Source organism: Lepidochelys olivacea (genome assembly GCF_965140295.1).
Source record: "Lepidochelys olivacea isolate rLepOli2 genome assembly, chromosome: 14".
Classification (NCBI taxonomy): domain Eukaryota; kingdom Metazoa; phylum Chordata; order Testudines; family Cheloniidae; genus Lepidochelys; species Lepidochelys olivacea.
Window position 1 is genome coordinate 36513855 of NC_140424.1, and position 27951 is coordinate 36541805.

The 27951-nt window shown below is 47.8% G+C and overlaps 1 protein-coding gene across 2 annotated transcripts; it reads right to left on the reverse strand.

Moving 5' to 3' along the window:
- Positions 1–521: 521 nt before the first annotated feature.
- Positions 522–27769, reverse strand: TRIM7 (tripartite motif containing 7). Of its 2 annotated transcripts, none has more exons than XM_084647370.1 (8): positions 27632–27769; positions 20968–21395; positions 19425–19520; positions 14577–14807; positions 12932–12954; positions 10354–10469; positions 8203–8238; positions 522–1852 (listed from the first exon to the last, which is right to left on the reverse strand). In XM_084647370.1, exons 2-8 carry the CDS (start codon positions 21382–21384, stop codon positions 1338–1340), a joined length of 1434 nt encoding a protein of 477 aa, XP_084503496.1. In that variant the 5' UTR covers positions 21385–21395; positions 27632–27769; the 3' UTR covers positions 522–1337. The 2 variants fall into 2 exon arrangements, with proteins under 2 accessions (XP_084503496.1, XP_084503495.1); XM_084647369.1 differs by having other exon boundaries at positions 20968–21558; positions 27632–27768.
- Positions 27770–27951: the final 182 nt, after the last annotated feature.

The following is a 27951-nucleotide window of genomic DNA, read 5'->3' on the forward strand; positions in this document are numbered from 1 at the left end:
GGCACACAGAGAGATTGAGTGGTCCAAGTTCACAAGAGGAGTTTGTAGCAGAGCAGATAATGGATGCCATGTCTCTTTCATTACATGCTAGTGTTCTTATAACTTCACAATTCTCCCTTATGCTCCTAGGGGTATTTTCAACCTGTCTTGGAGCCTGAAATACTGACGAAAGTCTATTTGCATGAGACTCATTACCCAGCTTTTCAGATTCAGGTTGTTAGTCTCTATAAGGTTACAACATAACAAGGTGTTTTCCAGACAGAAGTTCCCACCACACCGAAGTTTTCTGTATAAATACCTAAGTCTGGGAGCTTCTAATAAAAATAAATTATGAGAAATTTTCCACCCACTGAAGGAAGCCAGCACAAGACCGAAATATCACTTTCATCCCATTTAAGCCCAGTTTTAAATGGTGTGTAATCCTTGGGCCTCGGCTTGACTTGATCATATGGAAAATACATGAGGTCAATTCTGAATAATATCAAATGAAAGCAAAATAAACGTTCATAGAGTGCCTTCAGATTTTATTTCTACTACAAGGCCTTTAGACAACCAGTGAGTTTCCAAGCCCCATCATGCAAAGAATTATTTGCCATTGACTTTCAAACAACTTGCACATCAAGAGATACAGAAGAGGTGCATGGGTCACACAAATAGGACTAGCATCTAGCCTTCAAATAAAGAGAACAATCAGAGGCTCTCACTAAGGCTTCCACTACTGTAGGGTAACTGTTAAGCAATTGCTGGACTGGTGCTGCTCCAGTGATGGAAGCTGTAGTTTGGACAAGGGTCAGCTGTTTCTAGTAGCGTTACACCCTGGCTTTTATTAGAAAAGTTGCAATAGTTTAACTATATGGATTTAAAATTGATCTTGCTAGACTGAAACAAAACCCCAATGTAGATGCATTTAAATCAGAGTAGTCCTTATTTATATTGGTTTGGCTTAAATGTGGTAATTTACAAGTCCTTAGACCTGATCATATTGCTTTTGCCCTGCTGACAATCTTTGTCTACACTGGCAGTTTTCTGAAAATATCCCCTCATTGCACCTGCCCTCTTAAGTCCAAAGCCCACTTAAGTCAACTGGAGTCTGTTTATTGATTTTAAGGAGCTTTCGGCCCAACCTCATGGATCACAAATATGGACCAACTGCCATGTGGTCTGGACCTGTTCTGGTCAGGGCTAGATGACCTGATCATGAAAACACAAGCAACTGCCTAGGCTAGCTAGCTAACAACCTAGCTATTGCATTAATGCCATGCTCATCTTCACGGTTTCTGGCTGCTTTTTCTGTGAGGGGCACCCGGGCAAGTCTTAAGTGAATTGTTTTGCAAGTTTCAGGGACACAGTTTAATGTAGGTGATTGTGGAGCAGACTGAAAAGAGGGGGAACACTCTCTCATTAAAGGCAACATTAAAAGTAAACATGTGCTGCATGTTCTCAGCGTTGTAGAATGACACCTCTTCCCCTTCGTAGTCTAGGTAAACCTGGACCTTACTGAGCCTCTCGCCGATGCAAAGCGGGGTGCGTTGAGGGGAGGTGACAGCCCAGTAGCGCCCTCCGTTTTGTTGCACTGCCCAGATCCCCTCCTCGGGGGAAAACTGAGTCAGACCTTTCCTCCTCACCGACTCCCTGGCCACCCCAAAAGCCCAGCCATCTGAGGCCCCCACTTCCACCTCCCAGTAATGCCTCCCCGACTTGAATCCTTCCAAAGCCAGCACCCGGGAGTTAGTGTCGAATCGCTTGGGGTTATCAGGCAGCTCCTGTTTTCGGCATCCCATCCTCACACTCTTGAGATCTGTGGATAAGATGAGCAGCTGGTTGGCTGTATCCGGATCCAGAGTCAGGTCCTCTGTGGATAATAATAAGAACAACAATGTAGAATTACCAGTAGAAGGAGAAACTATGCAAACCCCATGCAAATGATTAGCAATTTTATATCTGCACTAGAAGCTTGATTTCATAGGTGCTGACTCCATAGGTCTCCAGGGCTGGAGCACCCCCAGAAAAAAAAACAGTGGGTGCTCTGCACCCACTATCAGCCCCATGGATCAATGCCTCCCCCTCCCCCACGGCATCTCCTGCCTGCCGGCAGCCCCTCCCATAAGCTCCTCTCCCTTCCAGGGCCTCCCGCCTGCAATGGATCAGCTGTTCTGTAGTGTAGGAGGCGTTGGGAGAGGGGGGGAGAAGTGGGGGAAGGAAAAGGCAGGACAGGGGTGGGACGAGTCAGGGCAGAGACTTGGAGGAAGGGTGGAGCGGGGGTGGGGCTTGGGGCGGGACAGGGGTTGAGCACACCCCGGCAACTCGGTAACTCGGCACCTACACTTGATTTTATGAATGACCATTTTTCCCAATGAGGGTAGAAGGGGGAAATTTCATCATGACGGTGATGTCAGTGAAGAGCTTGTCCTTGTTCCTTCACATTCTGATGCCTTCAGTTCACTGGAAATTACTTTGCTGTGGTTTGAAGGACTAGAAGAAAGCAACAAAGTGCCCCCTGTTGCATCTTACACACACCCCTGCACTGTCCTTTTGCGAGGTGCATTTTTATGAACTTTTCAATGTTATGAACACCTCAGTCCCCAATTATTTGTAAAACGAGGGTTCTGCTGTAATAAAAAGCAACTGATACCTAGGTCAAGTTTTTCAAAATTGGTGGTGCCTCCATTTTCTGGGAGGGGCCTAAGAACAAGCGAGACCTGGAGCCTCCGGTCCAAACCAGTTCTTAGTTGAGATGGTTCAGATCTGAATTCACAGCTTCCACTGGCTTCAGTTGGATTTGTGGTGGCTCAGCACTTCTAAAAATGAGGTCACTTACATATTTAGGTGCTTGATGTGAGTCACATAAGGTGCTTGACATGCCATCTTTTAAAAACCAGAACCTCTTAAAAACTGAGTATCCTTAGAATACCTACCAGTCAGTGTTGAAAATCTTGGCCTAAACATATCTCCATACCTCAGATTGGATGCAGATGGGTCTTAAGGAAGAGGGTAGATAAAATGATGCTTTATTCACAAAGTCAGGCTTAAAACAATAAGATAGCTTAAGGGTATGTTCACAGAGCACAAAACCCGTGGATGGCCCATGCCAGCTGACTTGGCCTTGTAGGGCTCAGGCTGTTTCATTGCTAAGTAGATTTCTGGCCTTGAGCTGGAGCCCAACTTCTGGAATCCTCCCACTTCACAGGGTCTTAGACTCCTGGCTCTAGCGCAAGCACAGATGTCTACACAGTAATGAAACAGCCCCACAGCCCAAGCACCGGAGTCATCTGGCACGGGCCACCCATGAGTGTCTGGCTGCTGTGCAGACACACCCTAAGTCACCTCAAATTGTGACTATAGGCAGCAAAGTTGCAAGGTGAAAATGGCATGTTCTCAAGCAATACAGCTGCCTCCCATGAACTGTCAAGTCGTGTTAACATAAGAACGTCCGTACTGAGTCAGACCAAAGGTCCATCTAGCCCAGTATCCTGTCTTCTGACAGTGGCCAATGCCAGGTTCTCCAGAGGGAATGAACAGAAGAAGGTAATCATCTAGTGATCTATTCCCCTGTCGCCCATTCCCAGCTTCTGGCAAACAGAATCTGGGGTTTTAGAAGCATCAGGGATTTGGGTTCCAAGGTTTAAATTCCCTTACACTTCACTGAAAATCCCAGCTTTTCAGTACCACAAAAAAGGGCCTGAAATTTCCCAATGAACTTAAATAGGCTCCATCTTTGTCCTCATGGATGAAACCTTGGGCCCATTGAAGTGAGTTACAAACCTGCCATTGGCTTCAATAGGGAGGCCGGATTTTGCCCCACAGTTGTATGCCCATTGGCCCAGCCAATGCGGCTTCTGTTTTGTCTCACCGAAACGGTTTAAAATTTAAGAATGTTCAGCTCTCACTTCCCAGATCCGGCCGCTCCCATTGGCTTCAGCTGGATTTGTGGCTGCTCAGCACTTCTGAAAACAAGGCCGTTAGAGATCTAGCTGCCCAATTATGAATTGAGGAGCCCGACTTTAGGCACCCAGGCTTGAAAACCTCAGCCTAGGCCCTCTGGGGCTTTCCTCAGGCCCTCAGCTGGGCCTGCAAAAGGCCAAGGCTTTGTGGCAGCACCACAGAGATGGGTGTGAAAGCTGGCGACGTGGCAGCCATGAAAGTGATGTGGACTAGAACAGAGTGAGAGTGAAAGGCCTGTTTGTTAACAGAGAGCATCCGCATTAGGCAGAGGGGGTAGCCCCAAAATATCTGAGCCATGAAATCACCTGGATTCATTTAAAGGGCAATATTGATTTTATGCACTTTTAAAAAATGTTTGCAGTCTTGATTCTGCCCCTCCTGTTGTCACTGGATGAAATTCACACCTTTGCAGAGATCACTACAAGGCCTAGGGATAATTTATCTCAAGCTTAGGCCTCCAAAATAGGCCTTGAGTAGGACTAAGGTCATGGGTGGGCCATATGCTGTTATTTAGTCCTTCTCGTAACACAAGAACTAGGCATCACCAAATGAAATTAATAGGCAACAAGTTTAAAACAAACAAAAGGAAGTATTTTGTCACACAACCCACAGTCAACCTGTGGAACTCCTTGCCAGAGGATGTTGTGAAGGCCAAGACTATAACAGGGTTCAAAAAAGAACTAGGTAAGTTCATGGAGGATTGGTCCATCAATGGCTATTAGCCAGGATGGGTAGGGATGGTATCCTTAGTTGCTGCTTGCCAGAAGCTGGGAATGGGCCACAGAGGATGGATCACTTGATGATTATCCATTCTTTTCATTCTCCGAAGCACCTGGCATTGGCCACTGTTGGAAGACAGGATACTGGACAAGATGGACCTTTGGTCTGACCCAGTATGGCCATTCTTATGTTCTCTGTACCTGGGTGGATTTCACCCCTTGCAAGTTTGTCAACCCCAAATGTTCAAAAATCACAAGTCTGACCCCCCTCCCTACAGAAATCTTGAGATTTGTTTAAACAATGATAAAAGTAGGGTTATTTGTTGGCTGGTTTCTGAGCCTTTGGGATGCTTGGGTCACATTTTTCCAATTTTTCCACAGCCAACAGAGCTGGGAACGTATTCTTTTAAAACAAAAATGAAAGCTGAGATTCTCTCGAATCACATGATTCCTGGTACTGGGGCTTTAAATAAAACATCAGCTATCATGAGACATGTAATAAGATTGTGAGAGCTGATAACATTGCCGTGAATTATAACTTAGGGTCTGATCTAAAGCCTGTTGAAAAGAAAATTGGACAACAATTTGCTTTGGATCAGTCCTTCTTCACAGTGTGCTCTCTTGATTTCTCATGGAGCAAAGGCCCACTGTGGTCTTGTTTACACTTAAAAGGGGTTGCTATCAGTAAGGTATAGTAACACAGCTAATCAAAGTGGAGATGCAGCTGAGTTCTTTTGCTGGTGTAGCTTAAACCAGTTCCCTGAACGGAATAAGCTGTACAAGCAAGGTATTTTTGCTGCTATAATTGCATCTGCACAAGGGCTCTTACCAGCACAGCTACAGTAGAACCTCAGAGTTATGCACCCCTCAGGAATGGAGGTTGTTCATAACTCTGAAAGATCCGTAACTGTAAACCAACAAAAAGAAAAGGAGGACTTGTGGCACCTTAGAGACTAACCAATTTATTTGAGCATAAGTTTTCGTGAGCTACAGCTCACTTCATCGGATGCATTCAGTGGAAAACACAGTGGGGAGATTTATATACATAGAGAACATGAAACAATGGGTGTTACCATACACACTGTAAGGAGAGTGATCACTTAAGGTGAGCTATTACCAATCATTATAATCAAGGTGGGCCATTTCCAGCAGTTGACAAGAACGTCTAAGGAACAGTGGGGGGTGGGGGGGAGAATAAATATGGGGAAATATTTGCTTCAGGTTGGGGGGCTGTCTGTAAGCAAGGACTGGCCTGTCTCCCAAGATCTGTGAGAGTGGTGGGTCGTCCTTCAGGATAGGCTGTAGATCCTTGATGATGCGTTGGAGAGGTTTTAATTGGGGGCTGAAGGTGATGGCTAGTGACAGCCCCCCAACTAGAAGCAAATACTCACCAGCAACCACACACCACACAACAGAACCACTAACCCAGGAACCTATCCTTGCAACAAAGCCCATTGCCAACTGTGTCCACATATCTATTCAGGGGACACCTTCCTTGTGCCTAATCACATCAGCCACACTATCAGAGGCTTGTCCACCTGCACTTCTACCAATGTGATATATGCCATCATGTGCCAGCAATGCTCCTCTGCCATGTACATTGGCCAAACTGGACAGTCTCTACGTAAAAGAATAAATGGACACAAATCAGACGTCAAGAATTATAACCTTCAAAAACCAGTCGGAGAACACTTCAATCTCTTTGGTCACTCGATTACAGACCTAAAAGTTGCAATTCTTCAACAAAAAAACTTCAAAAACAGACTCAAATGAGAGACTGCTGAATTGGAATTAATTTGCAAACTGGATACAATTAACTTAGGCTTGAATAGAGACTGGGAATGGATGGGTCATTACACAAAGTAAAACTATTTCCCCATGTTTATTCCCCTCTGCCCACTGTTCCTCAGACGTTCTTGTCAACTGCTGGAAATACAGAATACAGACTAACACGGCTGCTACTCTGAAACCTGTAAACCAACAGTTCTCAAACTGTGGGTTGGGACCCCAAAGTGGGTTGCGACCCTGTTTTAATGGGGTTGCCAAGGCTGTCGTTAGACTTGCTGGTGCCTGGGGCCCAAGCCAAAGCCCAAGCCCCACCACCTGCGGCCCAAGCTTCAGCCCTCGATGGCGGGGCTTAGGTTACAGGCCTTCTGCCTGGGACTGAAGCCCTTGAGCTTTGGCTTTGCCACCCCCTGACCCAGCCCCTGCCTAGGGCTCAGGGTTCGGTCCATGCTCCTGGGGTTGTGTAGTGATTTTTGTTGTCAGAAGGGGGTCGCGGTGCAATGAAGTTTGAGGACCCCTGCTCTAAACAAAACATTATGGTTCTTTCAAAAGCTTATAACTGAACACTGACTTAAATCAGCTGTGAAGCTTTACTATGCAGAAGAAAAATACAGCTTTCCTTTTTTCAAATTTTTTTAGTAGTTTATGTTTAACACAGGACTGTCCTGTATTTGCTTTTCTTTCTTTTTCTTCTTCTTTTTTTTTTTTTTTGGTCTCTGCTGCTGCCTGATGACGTACTTCCAGTTCCAAATGAGGTGTGTAGTTGACTGGTCAGTTCGTAACTCTGGTGTTCGTAATTCTGAGGTTCTACTGGATATCCATTAGAGGTATGATTTTTTTTCACATTTCTGACATAGCTATGCCAGTCAAACTTTCTAGACCAGACCTCAGAGTAAGTTTGGCAAAATCGGGACCTTAATTTGCTGTTTGAAATGCCTGAGGAACAAAGCCAGAGGGAATTGGATGACACCAGAGTAAGTTAAAATCTCTGTGCTTTCCATTGCAAGCTGCAGGCTGGTGTATGTAACAGGCAGAAAGGGCCCAGCTTGACTTGCAGAGCCTCAGTGAGAAAATCCATCTTTTGACTCTTGAACTGAGGGCTTGTCTACATTTGAAATGCTACAGCTGCAGCTGGGCTATTGTAGAGCTTCAGTGTAGGCACCGCCTATGCTAAGGAGATGAGTTCCCGTCAGCATAGGTAATCCACCTTCCCAAGAGGCAGCTAGGTCAACAAAGAATTCTTCTGTTGACCTAGCGCAGTCTACCTGGAGACTTAGGTTGGCTTAACTTTGTCGCTATGGGGTGTGGATTTTTTACGCTCTTGAGCGACACAGCTGGGTCAACTTCACTTTTTAGTGTAGACCAACCCTAAGCCAACTGCATCTGGAAATCATTGAGAAAGAAGAAAATTAAAATTGTCATTTTGTTTCACCAAAACCTGTAGGTGCCGACTCTGTGCGTACTCCAGGGGCAGGGAAAAATAGTGCGTTCACCACCCACCAGTCACCCGCCTATCAGCTGTTTGGTGAGCCCTGGTGATCAGTTCAGCTGTGGGCAAGAGGCACTGGGGAGAGGGAGCGGAGTGGGGGAGGGAAGAGACAGAGCAAGGGTGGGGTCTTGGGAGAAGGGGTGGAGTGGGGGTGGGGCCTCAGGGCAGAGCGGGATTGGAGCACCCACCTGAAAAGAAGAAAGTTGGTGCCTGTGCCAAAACCCTTTGCAAATTACAACCAAAATGTAAAGTCTATGTTCCTTTTACCTTTTTCACCTTTTCCCAGTTCATCCTGCAGAGTCTCTGAAAGAAGAAGAAAGTCAGTTACTGCCGATGCTGATATACCAGTGAGGATCAGTAAGGAAACTTTATTCAGAAGAATACTGCCACTTCAACAGGACTGCTCCTGTGGGTAAGCTCCCAGTAACATGACTAAGGGCTGGACAAACTTAACTTCAAGTAACATCACTAAGGGCAGGTCGACACTTACAACGCTGCATCTTGCTTCAGCATAGCTACGTCTCTCAGGGGTGTGGAAGTTCCACAGAGACATAGCTATATTGACCTAACCCTCAGTGTAGACAGTGTTAGGGCAGGTCTACACTTCAAACACTGCAACTACCGCTGCTGTACTGATGCAGCTGCACCACTGTGGTACTTAAGTGAAGACGCTCCTATGCCGATGGGAGAGAGCTCTCCCATCAACGTAGTTAATCCACCTCCCTGAGAGGCGGTAGCTAGGTCAGTGGGAGAAGCTCTCCCATCAACATAGCGCTGTGTATGTGGGGGGTTAGATCAGCATAACAAAGTTGCTTAGGGGTGGGAGGAATTCAGCATAGCCAACACGGGTGGAGCGTGACTCCTACATTTGAAGAGTCTGGGAATGAGTGAGCCCGGACCGTGGCTCCGCCCACCTCCGCTCAGCCTCCTCCCCCCGAGGTCCCTCCTGCGCTCCACCCCCACTCCACCCCAGGCCCCGATCCCGCTCAGCCCCTTCTCTCAAAGCCCTCCTCGTCCCCTGCTAGCACCTCTCCGCCCCCTCCCCCGAGACACCCCTGCCCCCCCCCGCCCACCACTCATGCCTCTCCACCCCTAGGGCCCTCTCACCTGCCGCTTGATCCTTTCTGCCCTCCTCCTTCCCATAAAAGCCACCAGGGGGTCATGGGGCCAAACCCCCATCATTTTTTCCTGCCCTAAGCGAGCAACAGAGTGGGAGAAGGTGGGGAGAAGTGAGAAGTGGGTAGAGGGAGGCCTCAGGGGAAGAGGTGCGGTGGGGGGGGCAGAACCTTGGGGAAAGAGGCAGAGTGGGGGTGGGGAGGAGCCAGGGACCCATCCCCCACTTCTATGGAGTTTCACTTCCGGCGCTCCAAATGCGGCGACTGGCTGGCGTGGCTCCAGAGGGGTGATCTGCAACACACCCGCGGCAGTTCCACCCTGCATGGCTGGCCATTTTTTGGGAGGCTTAGCCTCCCCTGGCCTCTTATACATGCCGCCCAGAATGGCCAATCCCTAGCGCTCAAAAGTCATGAGATTGGCTTAAAATATTAATACTTTTCTTCTTATTTTTCTGTGCTGTCTGGTTTCTGAGACGTTAAGCTACACACTCGGGCCATGTTCTCAAGTTTTTCTGTGCAACCACATGGCCTAGAAACTTCCTTTTTAAAAATATGACAGCGGAGATCCTCATGAAGTAGCTTGATTCTGGGAAGCTGGGGCTTTGAGCACAATGCGCAGTGTCAGCAGACTGGTGATAAAAATGGCAAGCGTTGGCAACCTTGGGAACTCCACCTCGTTGCTTTTCACTTGAGGAGAGCCTGAATACCCAGCAAATTCACCCTTAGCTAACAGACTGTTTTTGAATGTCAATAATGAGTGAAAAATCATTGTAAACATTATCATTGCTAGTCACTTCTTGACTGGCCTTAATGTTTAATGGCGCTCTCAAATTCTGTCCCATGGGTCTGTCTGCAGTCACAGAGCTCTGCAGAGCTTGTCTAATGTGATTGGGCCTTGTTCTTATTTTTGGATCTTAGTCAAGCAAATTGTCCACTGAAGTCAGTAGAAAATCCCCCTTCTGCAGAGGTCTAGGCACCACTTAAAACCTCAAAACCGGGCTCCCATGGCAAAGGCTCTCTGTTCAGGAGTGATTTCATCTCATGGGATTTTCATCTAAGAAAGGCCCTGTTGTTTTTAGTTTCACTAATTTCTCATGCTTTTGAAATCTCTTAGCACCATCTACTGGCTCTTCTTAGTTGGTGCAATGATCTGTTAACAAAGGCTAAACAAGACACGCACAAAGAATCATTATCTTTTCCCTTGGGCACTGAACATATCAGGGACCTCTTTAGCACTAAAATCCATAGAAAACATTACTGAAGGCCAAGTATATTTTAAACTAGAGGTTTTGCTTCCACTCACCTTTGAATTTCTTTAACACTGCCTTGAGGACAACAGTCTTGAGAGAGAAATTGCTGACAGAGCTTTTCATATCAGAAGAGACAGGAACCGGCTTCTGAAACTTCAGACCCTTGCTTCTGAAGAAAAAATGGAAATTGTTCTATGTTATGATGATGAGCTATAGAGCTGCTCCAATGCTCACAAATATTCACCAAAGTATCCAATTTGTTTTGTGTTAGTGCTTGAGAGTGAAATTCACATACACCCCCCCCCCGTACCCCCCCTAGGCAGAAGGGCCAGCACAAATTTTCAGCCCACTTATGTCTTCCACCACAAAACTGGGCTAGTCAGACTGAAGTGGTGTTGGTTAATAGTATTTCTTCAGCTATAGTGCTAGCTGAATATGTTCACTGAAAAAAAATGACAATATTCTGCAAATAATGAATTTAATGTATAGTATTCGTCAAGATCTATTTATCCCCACACACTCTATCTATCTCACTTATTTCTCAGGGGAGCATGTGTAGTAAACCATGAATTTAGCACACCTGTCCTCACATCCTCTCCGCTGCTTGGATGTGATCCATTGATGTCAATGGAAAGAATCCAATTAACTTAACTGGGCATTGAATCAGTGCCCTACCCTATCCTCATCCCATCAGCTCGTCACGGACAGATCCCCACCACCCAGGGGGCCAGGAGAAGCATGTACAATGCTGCAGAGATAGGTGACTCCCTGCTCTTCCAGGTGGATGTGGGGATATGCCTGCGGGGAGAAGACACTCAAGCCCTTTCTGTTAATATTGTGGTTTGTTTTTAATTATTTATCACCACAACTGGAGGACTCAGCCCAGAGCTAAAGGACCAAACTGCCCAAGGAGACCAACCCTTCTTCTCACCCTTTGAGTGGGACCTTCTTGGGCACTGTATAAAACAGATTGAAACAGGAGAGGGAGATTTCCCCATGCCAGCCAAAGAGGAGGGGAGTGGACTGCTGACCCAAGCCAGAGAGAGGGGGAGCTGTCCCCTACTTTTAATTATACCTAGCTCTTCTCATCAGCAGACTTCAAAGGAGGTCGGTATCATGATCCCCATTCACAGAGCAGGAAACTGAGGCTCAAATAAGGGAAGTGACTTGCCTATCATCCCCCCTGCAGTCACTGGCACAGTCAGGAATAGAACCCACATCTTCTGAAGCCCACAGTTGCCAACTTTCACACGGTAAATAAGCACCCCAACTTTCACAATACGCCAAAAATCAAGCTAATCCCATTTAAAAACAAGGCCAAAACAAGCCAATCCCTAAGAACCCCAACACCCTATGTGACTATATCCTCTGACATGCAGTCTGGGACTGTGGTGGGCCCGCTGTGCACCTCTGACTCTCCCCCACCTTGCCTCTGCTTGCCCCTTGCCCCTGCTTGCCCCCCTTGCCCCTGTTTGCTGGGAGCCAATAAAAAGAAAGAAGCAACAAGCTACAACAAGCTACAAGCCAAAAACTAGCCAACAAGCAACTCACAAGCCAATTAAGCCAAAAACAAGCCCAATTTCTGGCATGTTTGCTGAAGCCCCATCTAATGCTCAGATCACTAGGCCAAACTGCTTCCTATAAACAACAAGCAAGACAACAGGCAAGACACCTTTGAGCTCGAATCAGCTGGCATGGGGCAGCCGTAGATTTTTCTTTGCCATGTGGATGTACCCTAAGAGACTTGTCCGATATCTCCCAAGAAGTCTCTGATAGAGCAAGGACTTAACCCCAGAATTTCAAAGTCGTCCACTAGTGTCCTAGCCGTTGTGCCATACTTCAGGGCAGGGTTATTTTACCTTGGTGGGGAAGGCCATCACTGACTCTGAGGGCCTGTTCATAGAACTATGCAACACTGGAGTCCCACATCAAGGTCTTGAGAGAAAGGCCATTGAAGTCACTGTAAAGATGCCCAACGACCTCAAAGGGCCTTGGATCAGACTATAAGTGGGGCTTAAGTGGTGGTGCGCCATGCCATGTCTGAGCCACTGTGCCAAGCTGAATTTCATCCTAAGGGTTTAAATCAGTGGTCCTCAAACTTTTCAGGGCTGGGAGCAGGGCCACAGCTTCCAGCGGAGTGGGGGATGTGAACAGGGGTAAGGGGGCAGAGGCTGGGGCCACAACTGGGGGCAGGTCTGGGGCTGGGAATGGGGCTTTAGCAGAGCTGGGGGTGGAGCGGGATTGGGTGGTGCTCCCTCCCCGCTGCTGCCCCCGAAACGTTCCTCCACGCCCCACAGGTTGGGAATCACTGCCATAAATGGTGCTCGAGGGATACGTAAAGAGTGAGTTGCATGTTACACAGATAAATAAAAGCAGGACTCCAGTCCCTACAGCTTTCAATCTGGTACTTGACTGAGCTCCCTGGTAGGAAAAGGAGATCTGAGAGTTTCTGAGCATTTCTAAATTTCCACAGAAGAAGCTAGAAGGAGCCCAGGGTATACGTGGAGCAGCAGGTGCTCTTTCTGTCCCAGTGTGCCCAAGTGTCCCTGATTATCTCTGAAGGGCTAACACTGACCGTTCAGCGGCACTCGTGAGACAAGCATGAGGGAGGGTAAAAACGTGGCTCCGTACCTGTTCAAGATGCTCGTCACATCCTAGAAGGGGGGAAAGAAAGAGATACTACCTTGCATTCATGTCACTCACTGGACAGGGTGTGTTCTTCATGCCCACCCGCTCTGTGGCCTACCCACCAAATACAAGTCTATGAGCTTGTATGAGTCCTTATCCTTGACTTCAAACTTGTGCTTTTAGCTTTGAAAGACCATGGTTCAATCTCCGTCAGGGCCCAAATCAAGTCCCTACATTCTGGCGCTGACTTTCTTTTTGCTGGTGGGTGCTCCACCCTTGCTCTGCCCCGAGTCTCCACTCTTGCTCGGCCTCTTCCCCCAAAGCCACACCCCCACTCCGTCTCTTCCCCCCCACTCTTTCCCCTCCCCCAAGGCTGCCCTCACCCGCCTGCCCGCCACTCGCTCTTCTCTGCCCCCTCCCCTGAGTGCCTCCCACCTGCTCCTCTTCACCCCCTCCCCTGACACTCCCTTCCCCACCAGCTCGCCACTCGCTCCTCCCCACCCCTCGCCCAAGTGCCTGCGCTGTTGTTCGCTTCTTTCTGCCCCCTCCTCCCTTAAGGGTGAGTGAGGAGGAGAGGGGCCTTCAGGGGAAGAGATGCAGCACAGGCAGGGCCACCTGAGAAGAGGCCAAGCGCTGGTGGGGCCATGGTCCATGGGTTCTGAGCACCCCCTATTTTTTCCCCGTGGGTTGTTGAGTCCCGGAGCACCCTCGGAGCCAGTGCCTATGCCTACACTGACATTCCCCACGTTGATAATTCCAGATAAGACAGTCCCCTCGTTCCTTACATTTTACAAGAGCTGCGGGCCAGATACCCATCCTGTGTGTATATCAGCACAGGTGACTTCAATGGATCTGTGTCTATTTTCAACCAGCTGAGGATTTGGCCCCATGGATGAAATGGACCCTTGTGCAGAGAGCCCAACACAAGATACCACTGCTTCAGTGGAGGGTTGTGGTTTGGGCAAAATGTCATTGAGAAGCTAGGGAGAGAATGTCAGATACCTGCAGAAAACACTTAAGCTTGTTTATTGCAGCCCTCACCTACAACATAGGGATATGCAAGTTTGCCCAGGAATTAGAACTATATGGGCTGGTTACTAGGTGAGGGTGTGTGGGTGAATCACACCGGAACAGGCTGGAAGAGACGCTACAGATACACCCTGGACAATCACGATGTGGTACTTGCTAGAAGAGGCTTGGAGATATGAGTAAAGATACGGTCTTCTATTGTTTGGATCCTCCTGTGTTCAGGACTTGTAAATGAACTAGATTGCATGAAAGGTCTCTGACTCCACCCCCAATTTCTCCTCCCAGCTGGAACGACCCACAAAGCCACAAATGTTTTAGCTAGCTGCTTGGGCTAAAAGAAATAACATGGAGCGGTGGGGATGAATTCCCCCATGGTGCACTCTCTTTTGTGTACCAATCCTAATAGCTTTGAATGCAGCCATCACTCAGAAGTAGAGCTGGTTGGACATTTTTCAAATCAATATTCCCATCCATGCCCCACACCCGGCCATTCATTTTTATTTATGTATGTATTTTGTGGGGGGAAATGGCCACCATTATTGAGGTGTCTTATTTTTGTGATGCTGATGGGTAAAGGCCTTCTCCTTCCATGTCCAAGAGCTCATGGCCCCAGCCTTACCTTGAGCAACTCAAGCACTGGCTGTTGGATTTTCTCTTTCAAGTCTGTTATCAGTTGGTTGAGGAGTGAAATCTCTTTAGAGAGCTCGGTGAGGTTCTCATTCTGCTTCTTGGCGATTCCCTTCTCCATCTTCTCCAGCTGGCCCAGAAGGAGATGCTCCTGGTCATGCAGAAACTGGCGCAGACCCTCGAATTCAGAGATGAGCATCTGCCGCTCCAACTCTATAGTTTTCTTCAACAAAAATAAATGATCAGGTAGAGAGCAGGTCAGTAAACTCATATGATGGATTGTACATTGCTGAATGCAATGGCAGCATGAGGTAGTGAATAGAGCTAGCCAGAATTTTTTGCTGAAACAGGTTTCCACTGCTGAATACCAATTCAACCAAAACCCCCAAATTTCCATAGATTCCGGTGCCAGAAGGGACTGCTGAGATAATCTAATGTGACCTCCTGAATAACACAGGATTTAGAACTCACCCCCCAAAAAGAGTTCCTTTTGAAGAAGAGCATATCTTAAATAAATAAGCTAGCCCTCCCACTTTTTACCTGCCTTAAGGGCAAGCGATGGGGGGAGGGGGCAGAGAGGAGTGAGCAGGGAGTGGGATTTCAAGAGGATGAGGTGGCACAAGGGCGGGGTCTTGGGTGGAAGAGATGTCACAGGGCAGGGCCTCAGGGAGAAGAGGCGGTGTGGGGGTGGGGCCTCTGGGGGGAGAGGCGGCACAGAGGCAGGGCCTGGGGAAGAGGCAGAGTGAGGGGCAGGGCTATGGTTCAGGTGCTGGTGGCCTCCTCCCACCCACACTTCTAGGAAGCTTCCAGCGCTCCTGCCTCAGGGTTTGACCCTAAACCCGTTAAAGTCAATGAGAGTCTTTCCCTGCACTTCAGTGGGCTTTGGCTCAGGCTCTGTTCGCCATCTGTAAAATGGGGGTAGTAGACCAGCCCTGCTTCACAGGAGTGCTGTGAGGATGAAAACATTAAAGACTGTGAGGTGCTTAGATATTATGGTAATGGTGGGCTGATAAGAACCTTAGATTGCCAATTAACTTGTGAAGAAAATGGGTGAATTTCCACCTTATGCCCTCTCTGAACTATAAGCAAATTCACACAACCAGTTAGTTAGTTACACTCTCATTTAACCCAGTTCCAACCAACTAACTACATATTGACTATATCATTTTTATATTGAGGGTGCATTTCAAGGCCCAAAGAGCTTACAAACTAAGCCCTGGTCTCCACTACAGCGTTAGGTCACTGCAAGGTAGCTTACGTCGACCCAACTCTGTGTCTACACTAAAATTTCGCTCCTGCCGACTTAACTCACCCATTACACCGACTTAATAACTCCACCTCCACAAGAGGCATCGAGTCAATGTGGATTAAGTTAGGTCAACGCAGTGTCAGTGTAGACACTACGTTGCTTACATCAACTGTTACTGGCCTTCAGAAGCCGCTCCACAGTGACAGTACAATCAGTGTAAGCACTCCCGGTGAGGACGTGCACCACCGACACAAGGAGCAGAGTGTAAACACACCCAAGTGATGTAATTACTGCAGCGATTGTACGCTCACATAAGTTCGGACGACTTCATTTTGTAGTGTAGACGTGCCCTAAGAGGCAAAATGGAAGAGGCGGATCGATGACACCATCAAGTGGGGAGGGAGCAACAGGGTGACAAATGTGGTAGGGATCGCAGCAAGGGTGTGCCTTTCCATACGCGTCCTAGAAGAGGGGAGTTTTGAGAAGGGATGTGTGGTGATGGCTTTACAGATGTTGGTGGGGCCTGTGGAGACAGTGCAAAGACTAGGGCCTGTGGCCACAGGTGCCACCTTCCTCCTATCCCTGGGGTTGCTGAACCCCCGCTCAGCCCCAGGCCCTGCCCACACTATACCCCTTCCCCAAACCCTACCCCAACCCTGCCTCTTCCTCCCCAGTTCCACCCCCTCCCCCGAGCGGGCCCCGTCCCCACGCCTCCCCCTGGAGCACCCGTGGAGTCGGTGCCTATGCCTGTGGCTGCTGGTTGTGTGCACATGGTGGTTTAATCACCACACCACTGGGGTTGAAATGCATTTGTGCACACACAGCCATCACACGGCATGGCTGTGCTTGTATTGGTGTAGTCTGGACAAAATATATGTGACTCAGCAGGGGATAAAGTGCTTAGATGCTAGCACGGTATGGAACAATGCGCTCTGGGATATCCAGTCACACAGAAAGCCAGGAGAAAGACCAGGCAAACTGGTTAGACAAGTGAGGTTAGGTGTCCCCGGCCACAGGGCACAAAAATGATTTCTGGGACAGTTATCTAACCATCTGCCAGCCTGGCCTTTGGCTAGGGGTGAAATGTCATCAGAATTATTAACCAGTGTTGCCAGCTCTCATGATTCTATCATGAGTCTCACCGTTTTTAGTGTGCAATACTCTCCCTTTTACCTGAATGGCCTGGGGGGACACCAAAAACTTTCAGACAACTTGGAAGTGCTATTTTTGAGCTGCGTTCTAGCGTAAACTGGTAGGCAGCCATGGCCCAGGTTCAGCTGGGAATAACTTTACCTGACTGGCTGCTCTCATTCCCATTCCAGGCTATCAACCAATGAATGGCAGAATTCTGCCTGTCAGCCTCTCCCCTGCCAGCCCTGTGGCTGTCCCAGATTACTTCTACTCTGCACGCTAACGCTAATGTCTACACTTAAGTCACTACAGTACTGTTTGATTGGCAGGGAGAAAGTACTCCTGGGGCAGGGACTTTTTATTGTGTGTTAGTACAGTGCCTAGCACAATGAGGTCTTGGTCCATGACCGGGGCTCCGAGGAACTGTAATAATAATAATAATCAAAAATTAATAATAGCAAGATAATAAACAGAAGGGGGAAGGGCAACAAACTTTAGCTTTGAAGGAATTACATGAAATGAGCACTAGATAGCAGCAGAGGATAGGGAATGAAATGTATTGCTCTAATGCAATGTATGGTCAAAAACTTCCTCTCCTTTCTCCTCGATTTGGGTTGCATGAATTTCCCGAGTTAAATCTGGATTCCCCCCCCCTTGTTTATTTTCTCTAAATCAAGCATTTATGTTCCGCTCCCTTGTGACATCCTCCGTCCCCCCTCAATCTTGAATTATGCAGGCTGATATGATACTAAGCACGGGAAACTGTGTAAATCTGTGTAGAAGTTTGCATGGTACTCGAGGTCTCTGAGGATGATTAGGATATATGAGGCTCCGTGGGGCATGACCAGTGACAGAGGAATGGGAACATGGGGCTTGATCCAGTCCTGTGGCAATTTGCATAGCTCCCACCCAAGTTACGCAGTTTCAACGCTCTGTATTTGCTCAGCACCAGAGGAGCGTCTCAAGTTATAAACAGCTCCCCTTTCCTTCTACTGAGACAACAGCTGGTGATCCAGCGGGAGGTCAGAGCCAGCAGTCAATAAATGTTTACTTAAATAGCATTTTGCACTGCTTGCTATGTAGTTGTGTTGCACTTTGACTAGACAAGAGCTACCTTACTTTTGCACTGGAAAATCTCTCTGTTGTTGCTGCTGACCTAATTCTCAAATGCGATCGATGATTTTGTGGGGTTTTCATTTTTAAGGGCCCAGTTTGAGGCACCACAAAATGTCCAGGATTTCAGAAAGTGCTAAGCTCACATCCCCTGAAAACTAAGCCCCTTTAACTCACACTAGACATGAGGGGCACATTTTTGACTGGCTAATTAACCTTCGGAACAACTCCCACAGGCATGTGGTCAGTGCTTAATTTTGTAATGAAAGAGGTGCCAGGGCTCAAGACATTTTCTTACATTCATAACTGATGCAGCAAGCCCAGAAGTGCTGGGGTTATGAACTGCCAAGGCTAGAAGTGCCGGGGCTCAGCACTGTCACAAATTAAGCACCAGATGTGGTGGATTCTCCATCCCTAAGTCTTTAAATAAAGGTTTGATGTCTTTCTAAAAGCCATGCTTTGGCTCAAACTGGGAAGATGGACTTGTTGCATAAATTACTGGGTGCGGGGGTCTCTGGGTCTGTTATGCAGAAGCTCAGACTGGCCTCTAAAATCTAGGGCTCCATGACTCTGAGGTGTCTTAAATAGGGCAAGGGCACCAAAAAAGTGTGTGGTGGGGAGCATCAAAAATCACAAGCCCTTTATCAAATTTTAGGACAGTTTTAGTATTTCTATGACACCTATCTCCATAATAACCCAATGGGAATCAGGAGCTGCAGAAGCACCCTAAAAGTGGTGGGGGGCCTACAGATGCCTGAATCATGGCCCCACCCCCGCCGCACGCCACCCTCTGAGGCTCCACCCCTGCACTGCCCCTTCTCCCTGAGCCCCCTCCTTCATGCCGCCAATTCTCCCAAGGCCCAGCCCTTACACTGCCCCTTCCCCCAAGATCCTGTCCGCTCCTCTCTGCCCCCTCCCGCCGTCGCTCACCCTTACAGCCGGTAAAAAGTGTGGGGCCATGGCCGCCTGGTCCCACCTGTTCTGGCACCCCTGATGGGAATGTAGTGTTACACACTAAGAAGAATCAAGTTTACCACCGTGCAGACATAAATGTCAACGAGAGTTAGGCTCCTAACTCATTTATATCTTAAAAAGAAAAGGAGGACTTGTGGCACCTTAGAGACTAACCAATTTATTTGAGCATAAGCTTTCATGAGCTACAGCTCACTTCACCGATGAAGTGTGCTGTAGTTAAGTGTGCTGTAGTTCACGAAAGCTTATGCTCAAATAAATTTGTTAGTCTCTAAGGTGCCACAAGTCTTCCTCTTCTTTTTGCGAATACAGACTAACACGGCTGCTACTCTGAAACCTGTCATTTATATCTTGTTATTAATAGCAGGCACCCACCAGTAGCTCTTGGCTTTTCTTATCATCCTTTGATTTAAATTCCAGCAATTCTTGTCTCTCTTTTTTCAGGAAATCCAACTGGCTCTGAATTTGTTCCTAGGAACAACAGGAAACATTATATTTGATTATTATTATTTGTTTTTGTTGGGGTCTTATTTGTGTTGGTGTATTTTGTTCTCAGTGCACAGAGACAACACAAGAGAAAAAACTCAGCGTTACTCACACAAACACATTCATGCAAATGAAACGATCATGTTCTCCCACAAAAAGAGGCAGACCTATGCATACATACAAACAGACAGACAGACAGACATACACAGAGAAGGAACAACGTCATTTTTGTGCATGTACACACACACACAAAGAGGCAAACACACAGACACAGAGAAGAAACTCATACGCACATACGCACTAATACATTCTCACACACACAGTATTGCTGCATTTATCAGCTGTAAATTCCATTTTAATTATCACCATTGAAGACATAAACAGAAAACTTAGCCCCGTCTCGGAAGAATCAGTGTCTGCAAAAGACCTTATTCATCCTTGGGAATTCTCCCTTGCCAAAAATAGATCGGGAGACTCTTTCTCATTTAACCCTTCGTTTTCTAACAAGGCAACTGAGTAAGTACAGTAAGTGTTTGCAGCGTCAGGCTCCTTCAATCACATGGCTTAAATTCAATATAATTAAGGGAGACTAACTGGAGCCAGCATTCTCCAACTTTCCCATAGTATGCACCACATCTTGACAGAGAGATTGTCTTCTAGACTTATGATCCTGCATCCCCCCTTCCCATTTGCAATCAGATAACATCAGGGTAGCGGCCACAGCAACTGCTTATACAGAAAGGTAATATTAGGAAAGTATTTTGTGTATTTTTAAGATGTCTTTTAGTGCAGCTGGAGAAAATGGAGAGACCAGTAGTTTATGATGTGCCAGCTCCTCAAAGAAGAGTGCTCTGTGGAAAACCTCTGAACTAGGTGATTGCTGTGTACTTTTGTGGCGTAGACCAGTGACTCTCAACCTTCCAGACCACTGTCCCCCTTTCAGGAGGCTGATTTGTCTTGCACAGCCCCTAAGTTTCACCTCACTTAAAAATGACTTGCTTACAAAATCAGACCTAAAATACAGAATTGTCACGACCTCACTATTACTGAACAATTGCTGACTTTCTCATTTTTATCATATAATTATAAAATGAATCAACTGGAATATAAATATTTTACTGACATTTCAGTGTACAGTATATACAGCAGTATAAACAGGTCATTGTCTGTAGGAAATTTTAGTTTGCACTGACTTCGCTAGTGCTTTTTATGTAGCCTGTTGTAAAACTAGGCAAATAGCTAGATATGTTGATGTACCCCTGGAAGACCTCTGCATACCCCCAGGGGTTTGTATACTCCTGGTTGAGAACCACTGGTGTAGCTAGATAGATGCAGTGGGGGATGTAGATGATAGAGGGGGAGAGGGAGACTTGCTAAATACAAATATAGATAGACGTACAGATCTGATGATAGACAGACAGACAGATAGTACCTTGTACTCCTGGGCAGCCTCCTCTACGGGCACCACAGTGTGAGGCCGGTGCTCCCGGGATCTGTCACACACCACGCAGATCGACCTCTGATCATCCCTGCAGAAGAGTTTGAACGCTTCCCTGTGTTTCTCACAGAGTCCCTCCTCCAGAGCCCCTTTCGCCCCAGGTACTGCAAACTGGCTGATGATCTCGCACATGTTGGCTAGCTGCCTGTTGGGCCTGAAGTTCTTCTGCTGGAAGATCTCCCGGCACTGAGGGCAGGGGAAATCCATCTCCAGGCCTCTCCAGCTCTTGGTGATGCAGGTTCGGCAGAAGTTGTGGCCGCACTCTATGGACACGGGGTCTTTGAAGAACTCCAGGCAGACTGAACAAGTTGCCTCGTCTTGCAGGTTCCCGGGGAGGAAGACAGCAGCCATGGCTCTTTTCCCTGAGAGCAGGAACTGATTTCACTTTAATGAATACTTGGCATGGAATGTGATGTGGGTGTTCCCATTCTGAGACAGCTGCTGTCACAGGGTCATATCTGCAGTGTCAAATTTCTTAAACTGGTAATGAGTCACTCATCAGGGCTGCAGCCAGTGGAGGAGACTCTGATGGAAAACATAGGCAGAGAGATACCCAACCCCCACAAACTCCAGATCCGTGTTCTGGATCTGGGTTTGATCATTCTTAGCAATAGGAGGTTGGAAGAGGATGGGATGCCACTCCAGATCTGAATTCCAGAGCCAGATCTAGACCTGAATGTCATCGCTCCCTAGCGGGCCCAGCTCACAACTCTGGAGCTAAATTCTGGATCTGTGCTTCATAGCTCTTACAGGCCTCCATTCAGGATATCATTTGAGTGCCTGCTTAAGACCCATTGACTTCAGTGCTTAAGTGCTTTGCTGATTAAGGATGCTTTCTTGAACTGCAGCTATGACAAATGTAAGCAGGATCTGAATGAGCTCTCCCCTGTCATCTAGTAATGAGCTGTGGAGAAGGACTTCAGGAGCTGCTCTCCTTTGCATTGGCACACCCACCCTGCCTCAGTGCTCAGCAGACGGGATTGCTTTGCCCAAGCAGAGTGCCCCAGGGGTTGGTCCTAGGGCCAGTTTTGTTCAACATCTTTATTAATGATCTGGATGATGGAATGGATTGCACCCTCAGCAAGTTCGCAGATGACACTAAGGTGGGTGGGGAGGTAGATATGGTGGAGGGTAGGGATAGGGTCCAGAGTGACCTAGACAAATTGGAGGATTGGGCCAAAAGAAATCTGATGAGGTTGAACAAGGACAAGTGCAGAGTCCTGCACTTAGGACGGAAGAATCCCATGCACCGCTACAGGCCGTGGAGCAACTGGCTAAGCATCAGTTCTGCAGAAAAGGACCTGGGGATTACAGTGGATGAGAAGCTGGATATGAGTCAGCAGTGTGCCCTTGTTGCCAGGAAGGCTAATGGCATATTGAGCGGCATTCGTAACAGCATTGCCAGCAGATTGAGGGAAGTGATTATTCCCCTCCATTTGGCACTGGTGAGGCCACATCTGCAGTATTGCATCCAGTTTTGGGGCCACCTCACTACAGAAAGGATGTGGACAAATTGGAGAAAGTCCAGTGGAGGGCAATGAAAATGATCAGGGGGTTGGGGCACATGATTTATGAGGAGAGGCTGAGGGGACTGGGGTTATTTAGTCTGCAGAAGAAAAGAGTGAGGGGGGATTTGATAGCAGCCTTCAACTATCTGAAGAGGGGTTCCAGTGAGGATGGAGCTAGGCTGTTCTCAGTGGTGGCAGATGACAGAAGAAGGAGCAATGGTCTCAAGTTGCAGTGGGGGAGGTCTAGGTTGGATATCAGGAAATACTATTTCACTAGGAGGGTGGTTAAGCACTGGAATGGGTTACCTAGGGAGGTGGTGGAATCTCCATCCTTAGAGGGTTTTAAGGCCCGGCTTGACAAAGCCCTGGCTGGGATGATTTATTTGGGGATGGGTCCTGCTTTGAGCAGGGGGTTGGACTAGATGACCTCCTGAGGTCTCTTCCAACCCTAATCTTCTATGATTCTATGATTCTATTAAATGATCACTTCTGGCTGGGGTTGGATAACAAGTCATTTCGTTATTGGGGGAAGGGGCACTAAAGGGTGGTTATCCTTGTTGTGTGAATCAAGGGCAGTAGAACTGTGCTTGGTATACCCTGACTGAGGGACTCAACCTCAATTAAACTGAACACACTAGGCGGGGGACATAGGTGCTGAAGCCCAGTGCAATTGCAAGAGGGTGGGCATAAGTACTTGTACTGGGTGGTACTGGTGCTGACCAAGGATCTTAGGCATCATTTGATCTTTCCTCTTTCCGCTGTGTAGTAACAGAGCTGCTTAAGGCTCAACAGAAAGTCCTATAACACACCAACAGAGCTAAAATCACTGCTGTGGGACAGTGTGCATTACCATAATGGCTTCCCCCACTAACAGCTGAAGTCACTAAGAGCTCTATTAAGTGGTGGGATCACTGAAAGGGGGTCATGGCCCTCCCACTTTTTGCCATGGGCCTGCCTCCCCCTAAGTCCCCCACAGCCAGGCTGACAGCTGGAGCCTAGTTGGGCAGCATGGGGTACCATGCTGTGGACTGTCCACCTGCCTGGGGTGGAGGTGCCAAGAGCATCCCCTGGCCCATATACTTGCCCCCCATGCAGGGCAGGAGGAGGGTCCACCATGGCTCCCCACAGCTACCTGGTCACATGGCTCTTAGCCTGGCCAGGCTGCAGCTCTGAGGCCCCATCCCCGTTGGGGTCCCACAGACTGGGGACATGGACCAGGGGCTGCTCTCAGCCCCTTCCACCTCGGGCAGGTGGAGGGTCTGCGGCTCCCAGCCTGCTCCAGCTTCTAGCTTGTCTGGGGGCAGGGGAAGGGCGGGGCCATGGTGGGAGCGGGGCCCCTGCTCCCTCCCCACTTTTGAGAAGGTTCCGCCACCAGTGGATTCCAAGGCACCCCAGAGTGCTGAGCAGCTGGTGGGGCACGCAAGGTGCATTCTTTTCCCTTCCCTTCCCCCCCCCCAGCCGGGGTTGGGGGTGAGCTCTGCATAATTCTGGGTCTGCACTGACCAAGGACAGCAACTGTGAGTAAGGTGCGGTGAAGGGAGGGGCACATTAAAGGAACTTTTAGTTGCTGGACTTAAGAACCTGAGGCAAAAGGACCCTGCCCAATGTACTCTGGGGTGGGTGTCTTGTTCATGGATTTATGTTTATGAATCCTTCTTGTGGCCCTCCTTTTTATTAATAGTTCCTTTTCTACACTAGGACTGTGTGCTTGCGAGAGGGGAAGTATTGCCTCTCAGAGGCGCTCAGGGGTGGTGTGTAATTGTCCTAGGTTACTGGGTGTGGGCTCAAGCCAGTTTTGTGTCGTATTGTTGACAAGGAACCCTAGATATTGAACCCAGCCCTTGTTGCTGCTGACTTCAACTGGCAGAAGGGTCACACAAGCAGTACGGAAATAAAAAACCCAGATCTGAATTCCATACTCAGATCTAGGCTTTTATTGTGCCTTAGTGGATACAACCCAAAACTTTGGAGCCAAATTCTGCATCCAGAGTTGGGTGTGAACTCCATAAGTGGTAAATAATTCTGGCTCTGAGTTATGGAACAAAGATTTGATCTGAACTTCACAGCAGAAACAAATCTCTGGTTATGAATTCAGAAAGCTTAGATCTACTGTGGATAGAAACAAAACATCAGATCAGGACACACCTGTACAGTGGGATATGAAATCCAGATCTGATTCCAAACTTTTTAAAAGTTTGAAGACAAATGGGAGAGAGATTCAGACTGGAGGCTGGACACAAAGCCAGATCCAAACCCAAGGTTCTTATCTGATATTTAGGTTGTACGTGCTGTCCAGACTTTTGTATAATTTTGGTCATAACAGCACCAGCATGGACTCAGGGCTAAATTCTCCTCTTGGATCCTCAGAGAGGATGAGGATATGTCTGTGCTGATGAGTCTATGGGTTATAGCTGGCTATTTTCAGTGTGTCCACAAGGTGCCAATCTTTCCTTAGTTTTGCAAGAACTGCTTGGCATGAATAATGATTTAAAAGGGTATCTGGCAAAAAAAAAAAAAAAAAAAAATGACAGTATCTGGTGGCAAAAGAACAACAACCAAAAACCCACAAATAATATTATTTCCACTGACCAACTTCTAAAGAGCTTCCAGAATGTGTTTTATTTTGGCACAGATGCCATGAGGCTTGAATAAACATTGTTTTTCATGAAAAAATCAAAATGTTGGTTGTTTATATTTCATAGTGTTCAAAAATGGATGTCATGTTTTTGAACATTTTTGTAACACTTTTATTTATCAAATACATTTTTGAAAAAAATTCATTCACTGAAAAGCATTTTAGAGGGGAGGGGAAAGGCCAGTTTTCCTGGGGAGGAAAATAATTTGCTTGCAAAAATTGCAATGGGTTTTAGGCTGGAATGATCCAATTAATGTCAGTGATTTACTTCCCATGGGGTCCTGATAAAGATCTTTCCTCTTGGTCTGAGAAAATCCATGTACCAGTATCTGCAGAGGACTTGAATGTGTGTGTGAAGGACTGGGGAACGGAGTTAAAATAGTTTGTCGTTAACATGCTCTCCAAGAACGAAGGCAAGAAACTTCACCCTGCTAGTTGTTTTTACTCTGTATTCCTTGATGGATGGATGGATAATCATCTCATCCCATATGTGCCATGCAAAGACAGATAGAAAAACAGACAGACTGACAGATAATTCATCTGTCCAGATGCAACATAGAGAGGAGGAGACATTATGGCATCTTCAAAAGTCTCAGGACACCTGACTGGCATCAGAGCACCCCTCAGTGACACTGAGACTGTTTCCTCACACAGTGCCCTCTCCTCTGTTTCCCTTCCCATCTCTTCACAATCTCTCCCCCATCCCAGCCCCCCACTCCTTTGCTTGTTCTCCCCCATCCCCCACTCCTGCCCATCACCCATGCTGTCTTCCTCTTCCCCCAGCATTTTTCTCTCCACTCCCGCCCCTTTCTCCACTTCCCTCCTTCCCCCTTGTCTGGTCTGTCCCTTGGCAGAGATTCTCAGCTGGAAGGACAGAAAGGGATCCTCTGGGGCAGAGAGATCAAACACCCAGAACCCGCCTCCCTTTCCCTACCTGTCTCCCAGCTCCATCCCCATCCAGAGGGGGGTGCTGATGAGTTTAACCCTTCCCTTGTTGCTCATTCCAGAAGGGCCAACTCTAACACATATAAGAACATCCACACTGGCTCAGACTAAAGGTCCATCTAGCCCAGTATCCTGTCTTCCGACAGTGGCTGATGCCAGGTGCCCCAGAGGGAATGAACAGAACAGGTGATCATCAAGTGATCCAACCCCTGTCACCCATTCCCAGCTTCTGGCAAACAGAGGCTAGAGACATAGGCGCCAACTGTGTGGGTGCGCTGGGGCTGGAGCACCCACAGGGAAAAATTGGTGGGTGCTCTGCATCCACCGGCAGCTCCCCACCCCATCCCCCCACCCCAGCTCACCTCTGCCTCCACTCCGCCTCGTCCCCTGAGCGCGCTGCTGGGTCCTGCTTCTCCCCCTCCCTCCCAGCGCTTGCTCTGCGAAACAGCTGTTTCGCACAGCGAGCCTGGGAGGGAGGGGAGAGGAGGCAGGGCCGAGGTGGGAATCTGGGGAGGGATCTAATAGGGACAGGGAGGGACGGGGTTGGGGTGGTGCAGGGGCGGTGCCGAGGGGGGGGGGCGAGCACTCACCAGCGCTGACAAAAGTTGGTGCCTGTGACTCGGGACATCATCTCTGCCCATCCTGACTAATAGCCATTGATTGGACTGATCCTCCAGGAACTTATCTAGATATTTTTAGACCCTGTTATAGTCTTGGCCTTCACAACATCCTCTGGCAAGGAGTTCCACAGGTTGACTGGGCTTTGTGTGAAGAAATACTTCCTTTTGTTTGTTTTAAATCTGCTGCCTATTCATTTCATTGGGTGACCCCTAGTTCTTGTGTTACAAGCAGTAAATAACACTTCCTTATTTACTTTCTCCTCACCTGTCATGATTTTACAGAACTCTATCATATCCACCCTTAGTCGTCTCTTTTCCAAGCTGAAAAGTCCCAGTCTGATTAAAGATTTCTCTTTCTAAAATGAGGTGCCCTTGTCAATCACCTGGTACAGGGTAGAGCACCCCTTTCTGAGCAGCCTGTTGTGAAAGCCCCCCCCCCCACCAGGGAATCAGTCCTCCCTTAGGGGATGTTTCACTTATGTGGGAACCAGGGCTTAAATTCTCATAGAGTATTTCCCAGAGCCGCTTATGCCACCCCCAACATGCTATAGAAATTCGAGGGGATTGAAAATATTTACCAGAGCTCTGCTCCAGACAGCTCCATCTGAATTTAAGGCCTGGTGGGAGCTGAAAATGCTATAATGGCATGAATGCAAAGCAGGGAAGCCCAGACATTGTCCCACTGAGGGAGTACATTGCACCTCCCCTAGTGCCCAAGACCTCAAATGATATCACCTTTCATAGGAGCGCAGGAATTGACAGACGAGGTTAGACCCATGATCCATCTCGTCAGTTATTCTCCTGCTTCTGACAATGACCAGTTGCTTTAGGACTGCCCAGTAGATGGAACAAACAAATCTTTATTAAGTAAGCAGTGATCAGTTACTTACAAGTGGGAAGCAGATTGGGAAATGGGATGGTACCACCACAGTCACCTCCAGGATGAGTCAATTCATGGCTTCCTTGATCCTTTGTTATGCCAACTATATATAACTTTTTCTACTCTCTCTCCTTATACATATGGATTAGCCTCCGAGTTTTCCATTAGCTCTCTTCCCCCATTTGTTTTGTGCTAGTTCAAACTGCTCTCTTCCGCCTTTGTGCCTCTTTCACTTTCATTTGCTCACAGACATGCTTACTTGCATTTTCTTGCACGTACACAATTTTACTTGTGCTAGGATGTCAGACTGTTAGACCACGGCAGTTAAGC

What these genes read in the sequence shown, in the direction of transcription:
- TRIM7 (XM_084647370.1), bottom strand. Translation starts at nt 21,384, where the DNA reads ATGGCTGCTGTCTTCCTCCCCGGGAACCTGCAAGACGAGGCAACTTGT. An exon ending in CAGTGCTTGAGTTGCTCAAG is followed by an intron (nt 12,955 to 14,576) that starts GTAAGGCTGGGG and finishes CCCCCCTTCTAG; the next exon opens with GATGTGACGAGCATCTTGAA. An exon ending in GTGACGAGCATCTTGAACAG is followed by an intron (nt 10,470 to 12,931) that starts GTACGGAGCCAC and finishes TTTTTTCTTCAG; the next exon opens with AAGCAAGGGTCTGAAGTTTC.